Here is an 8,732-nt window from a genome sequence, read left to right as displayed (position 1 = left end):
AAAATCTGAGAAAGGCGGCATGTAAGTGAGATCAGAATAGGACCCTTTACATATAATCTCAAGAGAGGACTTAGTCCAGAGATATTTTTATAGAACATTTTAAAAAATAAAATGCATGAATGGAGAAATAAAAGACAACATAATATCAGAAAGACATTTTAAACTTCATTCGCTGCAACATTCATGAACCAGTTGAGCTACACCTGCCATCCAACCATAAGGAACTAAGACCCTGCACTGCGAAAAAGAAACAAACCCAAACAAAACAAAAAAGCAACTGCGTAATATTGTAAAAATGGAGTGCAATGCTACTACAGAATGCAATAAAATATCAGTGCTGCATCGTCAAACAGCACTTATCAAAATAATTTCTGAAATGTTTCTTCTGAAACACAGACAAAGCAATAAAAAGAGGATATATGTTTATCATTTTAAGCATAACAATGTGAGTTAAGAGCTTAAGAATACAAAAGTACTTGGAATGAATAGTGCTACCCTTTTTTCCTAAGTAGGCATAAAAATATTTTCATTTCCTTCTTGTTTTTCATACCATTAATATCAACAAATTTCATTCATTTCATGTTATCGTTTACAACTTTAATGCACACACACAGAAAAAAAGATACCTACTGCAATAGAAATAGTTGCTTCATTACCTTGTTTGCTACATTTGCAAATGTAAACAGCGAGGCAGAGCCAGAACTGACTCTAATGCATGATGGAATATCTTTGTTGCATACGTACACTGTAGAAAATAATTATTCAATATGTCAGGCACCATTATTTGAAATGTAATACATTAATATTTACTAGAAAAATAAGGTTTTTTTCTATTTGTTCTCCCAACTTCTTTAATGAAATAAGTTAATCTGACAGTGCATCCAGTAGCTTGTAATATCTTCTACATCCCTGTGGCAAAATAATAAACTACTGGTTGGGACACTATAATGAAAATGATTAAAGTCAGTTCTTGTACACCCTTGTAGCAAGCATGGAGGCTCGTCTAACAGCACCTTTAACCAATTATTTAATATTTAGTTATTTAGCCCTATTTCCCTGAGCAGTTATGCTGAGGAGCTTTCCCTTCATGGATAGTTTTTAAAAAGCTTTAAGTATTAAAAAGTACTATGAAGACATTTAATGCTACTTAGCAAAAGCTGGTATAAGTCTACTGAAGGGATTGACTGGTATGTATAGCAATGTTAAGCCTGTGGAGAAGTAACCTTAGACTTTAAGGTTTAGAAATGTAATATATTAAAAATATATTAAAATAAAATACAGCAGGTTACCTTATTCTATGCAAATTAAACCTGGAATGTGGCTTCTGTATTAGAGAATTCACTTGCACAAAATCGTTTTCCTAGACTAAAGTGTGCCAGAAAGAATGTAGTGATAAAATGGTAGCTAAAAATCAGCTGAGTCTGAGAAACATATATATGACATTGCTGCCAAAGCTTTGAGGACAATGTGATCCTAAGGCATGTTGTAGGGCAGAAATTTGCCCAAATTAAAGAAAAGAAAATGACCTTTTAACTCTGTATACTTAACATGTCTAGTTCTTATATACAATGTGCATATGTTCACTACACCCCTGCAGCAGTATATACATATACACATCTTTGCACACTTGCCAGTTATGTCTCTTACACAACAGCAAAGGTATTAATTGTCCAGTAAAATTTTCTCAAGGTTATTCGGCATGATTCACTGCATTCTGGCTAGCTTTGGTGGGCCATGTCCCACTGCATTATCTTCCTCCCCTTCTGGCCACCATCCAACTGTTCTTTTTTCTTGGTAACCCACTCATTTAAAAAAGAAAAAAAAAAAAAAAAGAAAAAATAAAGGGAAAAAAAGGAAAAAATAAAGAATAAAAAGGAAAAAAAAAAGAAAATAACAAGGGATTTAATATTGGATAAGGCATGCTCTCTATATGAAGTGCTTTATAGGTCTTCACAAGACATTACAAGCTATTGAATTCCCATCAAGGAAACCTATTTCTGTTTAATTGTGCTAAGTGCTAAGGTTTACTCTTTAGGTTTTCCATTCTTTTCAGCTTGTGCATTGTTCCTGTGTAGGCCCCTCTGGATGTGAGTTGTGAAGTCATACTTGTCCGTGCAAAGATGCTGGCAAATGCTGCACTGGAAAGGTCCACTGTCACCATGGCAACTCATGTGCAATGCATACATCACTTCATCCAGAAAGACAATGCCACAGTGCACACACTTGGTAGAAAGTTCATCTTGGGTACTTCTATCAACTTTCTCTGTTTTTACTACATTCAAGGGACCTTCATTTTTTACATTTGGTGGTACCTTACTCTTTTCCTTGGAGGCACCATTTGCAGTTGGCCCAGGTCTGGAATGCTTTATCGCCAAATCTAGAGGAATGTCATTGTCTGATCCGACAGCTGAAAAATGAGGAGGCAGATTAAAGGTGGGATAAGGCACATAGTTTTGGCAAGGATTTGGTAGGCCAGGCACATGACTCAAGTAGTGTGGATTCCCAGGAACAGACAGCTTATATTTACTCCAGAATCTCAGCCAGTCAGCTTCACTCTGAAAGTCATTGTGTACAAACGGAAGTCCAAAGAGTGGGTACTGGTATTTTTCAATAGGGCTTCCAGGTGGAGAATAGTTTGGATGTTTCACAGGTCTCATGTATTTTTCTATCGGGCTGCCTCTCTCTGAGCTTCCTTTCCCTTCTGATATCGATGAACTGTTTCCTGGGTCTCCAGTACTTTCCTGAGGACTTTTTATCTGAATGTGCAAAGGTTGCATCCTTTTGTGAATATCCAGAGTTTGGCTGACCAATATTGGCTGCTGAGCAGAATGGCTTTTAGTCAATGAACCTGGGGCCTCGTATTTACTGAGGCTGGGAAGCTGAATTTCTCTCTGATGACCTTCAGGTAAATGATCCTCTGACCTCCTCTCTAAGGGGCTTCCATTGACTTGCTCCTCACTGCTACCCCTCTGCTGTTTGTTTAGCTGCTCAGCCTGAAGTGCCTCCGGGTTAAGGCGCTTTCTTGTTCGTCTCCTAATGATCTGTTCACCATTGTTCTGTTTAATGATGTTTAAAGGCCTGGGAGTCTGCATGGAACACATAGAGAATGAACAAAAGGAAAAAAGAAAGACACATTAAACAAATCTGTGAGACCACGCTCGTGCAAATTTATCTTTTCTTTTGTGAAGAGCTGTATTACAACAGTGTTACAGGAATGACCAAATTTCAATCCAAATGCTGGTTCATTGCCTCTCATGCTGAAAGTAAACTATAAAATGGCTTATTTTATCAACCTGAGTCAACTGCCTTAGACATCCTGTACCTATTTACTTAAAAAGGCATGAAGTATCCAAGCTGTCAAACCATTTATTACCTGTTACTCCTAAAAAATTCTGGGGGAGACATGTTGAAAGTGGGTGCTGAGAGCTGGGGGTGAGGCAGGAGGTGCAAGGCCCTGTGCACTGGTGCTGCTCTGTGCACCATGCCACCAGAGCTGCCCTCAAGCAGGGGTTTGCACAGCTCCCACTGGGACAAGAACTTACTTTCATACTCACCCTGCTCTGAGAGGGACATAAAACACAGGCACACACAGGGCTTGCTGACCACCACTGCTGACACACAGCAAAAGGGCTGCAGGTCCACTGTGTGCTGAGTGGGAAGATGGTGGCCAGAAAGGGGCCAAGAAAGATGGAGAAGAAAGCCCAGGGAAACTGTGCACCAAGAGGTCTACCTCTTCTTTGGTATCAACTCCCCCTCCTTCACCCCAGCTGCATTGCTTTCTAAGTGTTACTGATGTGCTACTAAGTCATGAGAGAGACAAGGCATGGGCCAAAAGGGATCTCTAAAGAAAAAAATCATCACAAAGAGGCAGAGGGAAGAACCAAGTGGGGGCTTCTGTTTTCATTTGCTACTACCCCAAACAGTTAAGTGGCCTTTTTAGAGAAGAAGTGAAAATATCTTTGTGGGGGGAAAAAAAACATGGTACAAGGAAGGACAGCAGTTAGGTTTCCTTTAAACGCCCCCCAAGAGAAAAGCAATAGCATCTGAGTGAAAAATGGTGCTGCACCATCAAATCAGTACGTTTTCCTACTGAACAAAAACTACCTAAAAGTCATTCAGTTTGGTGTGTTGGGAGCTGACATTTTTCTTCCAAAAGGCACATAATCCCATCTTGGTTGGAGGCCATAAAAGTGCCACCCTGCCCCAGTATTCTACTCATACGTTTATTTGGAAATTTTAACATTGTTTTTAAAAGCAGATTTAATTTTGGCTTACAGTCAATATCCAAACTAATCTTGAGTACCTTGAATGTAACTAAATTTTTAATATATTTGTAACTTCAAGCTAATATGAAAACATCCAGAGCTGGAAGAACACCCATTCTATTATTTGCAGAGATTTAATCTCTCTCTTCAGTTGCCATTTTCCTCTCCTTTCACTTATTTATTTTCCTGCAGTTGGCATACTCTTAATGGTTAATTACATTTTAGACAGTGCAGCTATTTTTTAAGATTTTACTTTCTGTTAAAATACTGAATCAGAAGTATATACACACTTTGATTTAGATTTTTAAATAAGAGAAATTTAAACTTGGTAGAAAAACAGCACCTGAACCAGCCTCCTCACACAGATCATAGTTAAGACAAAATCATCTTAAAAAATTACAATATTTTTAATGTAAATTCTATTCAGATAAAGATAATAGTTTGACCAATCAACAGCAAGTTAATATGCATAGACATGTACTTTTCATTATAAGATCTGTATAATTTCCTTGCCTTTTTATGACAATTGTAACTCAGATACTGTGTGAGATCTTACAATGTTGTTGCTCCTATGAAACACTAAACACTACAGACCATTTTTATATGGCTTCCAGACAACTCTCCAATGTTTTGGAGATACTTTTACCCTTACTCTTCATGCTACAGGTAGGAAGCCTGATTATGGAAGCAGTTGATAGAAATATCTTCCTACCTGAGATTAGGGACCCTCACACACTTACTTGAGGCTCCAGCTATTCAAAGTTATTGTAGGTTCAACTTTAAAATTCTTCAGCTTGCCAATGAATGTGCTCATCTGATTAAACCAGCCCTCAGATGATTAAAATACACTCTTTAGTGGTGAAAATCTACTAATTTCCCTTATTTGTAGTAGTAAGGTGCAGATAAAAATATCTTGTATTTGGTTACAACCAAGGCAAATAGAAAATTTTAAGGTCACTTCTTGATTTTCAGTGGGGCATTAAATTTAGAATATAGTGGAAACATTACCAGAACTTTACGTTTAAAATGGTCTATGTCAGATCCTTAATTATATGTTAGACATAATGAAGATGATCACAAATATTTCTGCCATCTCTGTATCAGCTGGCAATCTCCCCACTCCAATAATATGAGTAACTGAAAAAAAAAAAAATTCAACAAATGCTTCAATAAATTATTGTGATTAGATTTCTCAAATTCCATGTGAAAGTGGAGCCTCCTCTAGACTAATCCTAGAATATGCTGCAATTCTTTACTGAATTAGTCTAAGGATGTTGTCAAGGAATCACCATGGAACAAAATGTAGTGTTCCATGACCAAATTCAAGCTGTTTAAAAATGAAGGACAGCACCACAATAATAATGGTCAAATTCATGACTCTGGGGAGACAGCAAATGTGACTATTCTGTATATGTTTGCAGTAAGATGCATTTTTTCACTAAAACTATTTTAATAATAGACTCTTGGATTATAATTACAATTTTAAAACATATTTGATTGCGTTAAAGGAGAGAAATGTGAAAAACGTGGCAAGTTTGATGGCAATTACCCCTTAGATAGATGGAACATCTTTGAAAACACACTGAAAAGTTATTCAAGGGTATAATAGAAATAGAAATGCAACTTGCAGCAGAAATCACTACCATGTTAATATCTGTCAGTCACTATCACCTAGTAGTATCTGATAGATCAGAGATTTTTCTTCTCATTAAACGAAAGTGAAAAAGGGACCTTAGGCTTGCATTAATGAGGATGGTAGTCCTAGATAGTAATTATCCAATCAAAAGGGAGCTAAGAAATGTGCAAATTAATACAGGTGAGTTTTACTCAGCGGTGTAGTACAATTTAGATGAACAGGGGTCTTACAGAAGTAAATTCTATTCACTTGATTTTTTACAATTTTGGACATTTCCTTAATAACTGCATCATCCTGGACCCCTTAATTCAAAACCATATGTCCAATACATGACACACACTGCAATTTTTCCTGAACAGACAGACAGGCAGACTGATAAAAGAAACTTTCATCTTTCTGGTGTCCATCTAAAGAGCATCCCTTTCCATGGGACTGTCTCAAAAGTTGTCCCAAAGGAGAGATTTGTTGGATTATTTCAGACTCCTACTTATAAAGGAGTTGCTATCATACCACAGCAGAGTAAGGCTTAATTAAATTATTTTCATTTGTTAGGTCAAAGTTCAACTGAAGATATTAATGTCAAATGTCCACTGAATGGCAGCTTATTGTCACGCTTAAACAGTGGAGCTTAGAGATAGTGTCAGCTTCTTGCTTTTGAGATGCATAAAACAAACTTTGACACTGTATTTCTAATAAATTATACTGGAAGTGCACTAGTTCATTCCTACTAGTTCATAAGGATGATCCAAGTTGTGCTTGAATTCAAAACTGACTATTGTAGCTTTTATCTGTTTAAAAAGAAATGTTGAAAATCATGGTAGGATCCAACACTACAGCCGAGAAAAGTGTACTTAAAAAATGGAAAATAAGAGTCTGCAAATGGAATTTCAACAAATAACCAGACTCAAATGACAAATAAAAAAGCCAAAGTATCCTTCTTAAAATCTTTGTGGATGTTCACCACTGATCAATTTCCTTAAATTAGATATTCTATCTACAACTTTAAGAGGTGTCCAGGAAGATGATACCTGGAGCAAGACCCAGCCAAGATGCTGGTCAAGACCATGCATTAGTTCATCTTCTTAGATATTACTGGCCTGACTGGGCTATTCTGGGCCTTAAAAACAATGAGTGACCCCAGAATGACACATATGGCAAACAGAGCCAACCCTTCACACTGGTGATGGTCATGCTGCTTTTGAAAATTGTAATTTTTACGTTGTTCTAGTTAGTGGGCTGGTTTGGCAGGATGTTGTGTAAACAGGATTATTGTATGGGCAGTAGATAAGACCACTGAGAAGCTTACCTTTCAAATTTAATTTCTGCAAAACATTTTATAAAATGTACACTCAGTCACCACGTTTATTTCTCAGTTAGGCTCTAAGCCTGATCTGATACATTGCCCGGGCAAACTCCCAAAGACTACCTCGGTTTCCATTTCTGAATAATAGTAACACTTTTTAATTTCATAGGAATGTTGTAAAAATTAATTAATTAGTCACCTGACTCTCCTATGTGTGCCTATTAAAGACAGCAAGGATAATATTTAACCAGTGGATCTTAACCTAAAAGATTCCAGGCATTTTGGCACTGATCCAAGGAAACACTTCAGCATGGCTTTCCTGGACCTGGACCAGAGTATTCAACATCTTTCAGGATCAAGTCAAGTGTCAATAAGATGAAAAGCAATATAGACAGACCATGATTATTATTTATTCCCTGACTGATCCTGAGGGATGGTGAATCTTCCCCTCACCAAGTGATGAGTGCCTTCAGGTGAATAGCTTCCTTGCCGAGATATTTATCTTCCAGCAGATTTTAAGAACTGTAGAAAAAAGAATGCAAAATCCCACCTCCCCATATCTCTGGGAAATTTACTATCTAGAATAAAGGAGGTAAGAGATGTCAAAGTATACAAAAACTGTTTCAAGAGATATTTTAATATGGATGTGATGTCTAATTCCAATAATTTTGGTTTTTCTAGGACTGTAGAATTTAGAGAGCTTTCATCACAATGTATCATATGCCTTGAAAAGCAATTCCCAGAAAAGAAATAATTTTCCCCTTATTTTGTATCAAAATAATTAAATGCATCACTGGTGATCTCAAACACATCTACTCACAGCATCCCAGGCTGTTTCATAATGAATCACAACTGATCCCAAAGTGACCATTCTGCAAAACCCTGTTAGGAAATTGACTGCAGGCCAGGGAGTGGTACTAATCACACAACCAGGCAGGACCACAGCTGCCCAGCTTAGCTGTGCAGCTCTTTTCCTACTGAACAAACGAGTAAGTTCTTCCTACCGAGTGGAGCTTCTGGTAGAGGCCACACGCGTTGCATACATATCCACCATTTGCATTCTTCCGCCAGAGAGAGGTCTTTGTGGTCAGGCAATTGGCACAGAAAACACCCGAGCCTCTACGTCTCTGAAACAGGGAAGAAAAAGGGAAAAAAAACAGGTCAGAGGTGAGTCACATGAGCTGTGGAGTTAGGACAAATCAACACAGGAGTTTTGTCTCTAGACTGGCAACAATGACAGTATAAAACCACACTGCCCATAATGAGGTCAGGTTCAATTGTGCTTAATAGGCACCACTGATTTTCATTATAATTAACCCCAGAGTGATGGATGAGGTGTGTGAAACACCAAAGCTTTTTCAGAATAACAACTTTAACTTTTTGAACTTCGGGTTTTGTGCATTTAATGATGGTTTCTAAACAGCAAATTCTGAAAAAAAAAAAAAAAACCTCAGAAGCTGACAGAACATTCCGCAAACTCTCCTGGTTTCACAACAGATTATTTCCTTTTAGCTAGCTTTATTTAAAA

The 8,732-nt window shown here is 37.4% G+C and overlaps 1 protein-coding gene across 3 annotated transcripts in view; it reads right to left on the bottom strand.

Annotated features, from left to right (window-relative positions):
• Positions 1 to 1,832: 1,832 nt before the first annotated feature.
• Positions 1,833 to 8,732, bottom strand: part of TRPS1 (transcriptional repressor GATA binding 1) — a 206,312-nt gene continuing 199,412 nt past the window's right edge. For all 3 annotated transcript variants that reach the window (XM_058806621.1, XM_058806639.1, XM_058806630.1), the window contains 2 exons: positions 8,209 to 8,331; positions 1,833 to 3,086 (listed from right to left, as the gene is read on the bottom strand). In XM_058806621.1, coding sequence (XP_058662604.1) covers positions 2,025 to 3,086; positions 8,209 to 8,331 — 1,185 coding nt within the window. In that variant the 3' untranslated portion in view covers positions 1,833 to 2,024. The remainder of the gene's footprint in view (positions 3,087 to 8,208; positions 8,332 to 8,732) is intronic.

The sequence above is a fragment of the Ammospiza caudacuta genome, chromosome 1, assembly GCF_027887145.1.
Source record: "Ammospiza caudacuta isolate bAmmCau1 chromosome 1, bAmmCau1.pri, whole genome shotgun sequence".
NCBI classification, from domain to species: domain Eukaryota; kingdom Metazoa; phylum Chordata; class Aves; order Passeriformes; family Passerellidae; genus Ammospiza; species Ammospiza caudacuta.
Note: the sequence above shows the minus strand (reverse complement) of the source record. Positions and strands in the feature narration are given on the sequence as shown.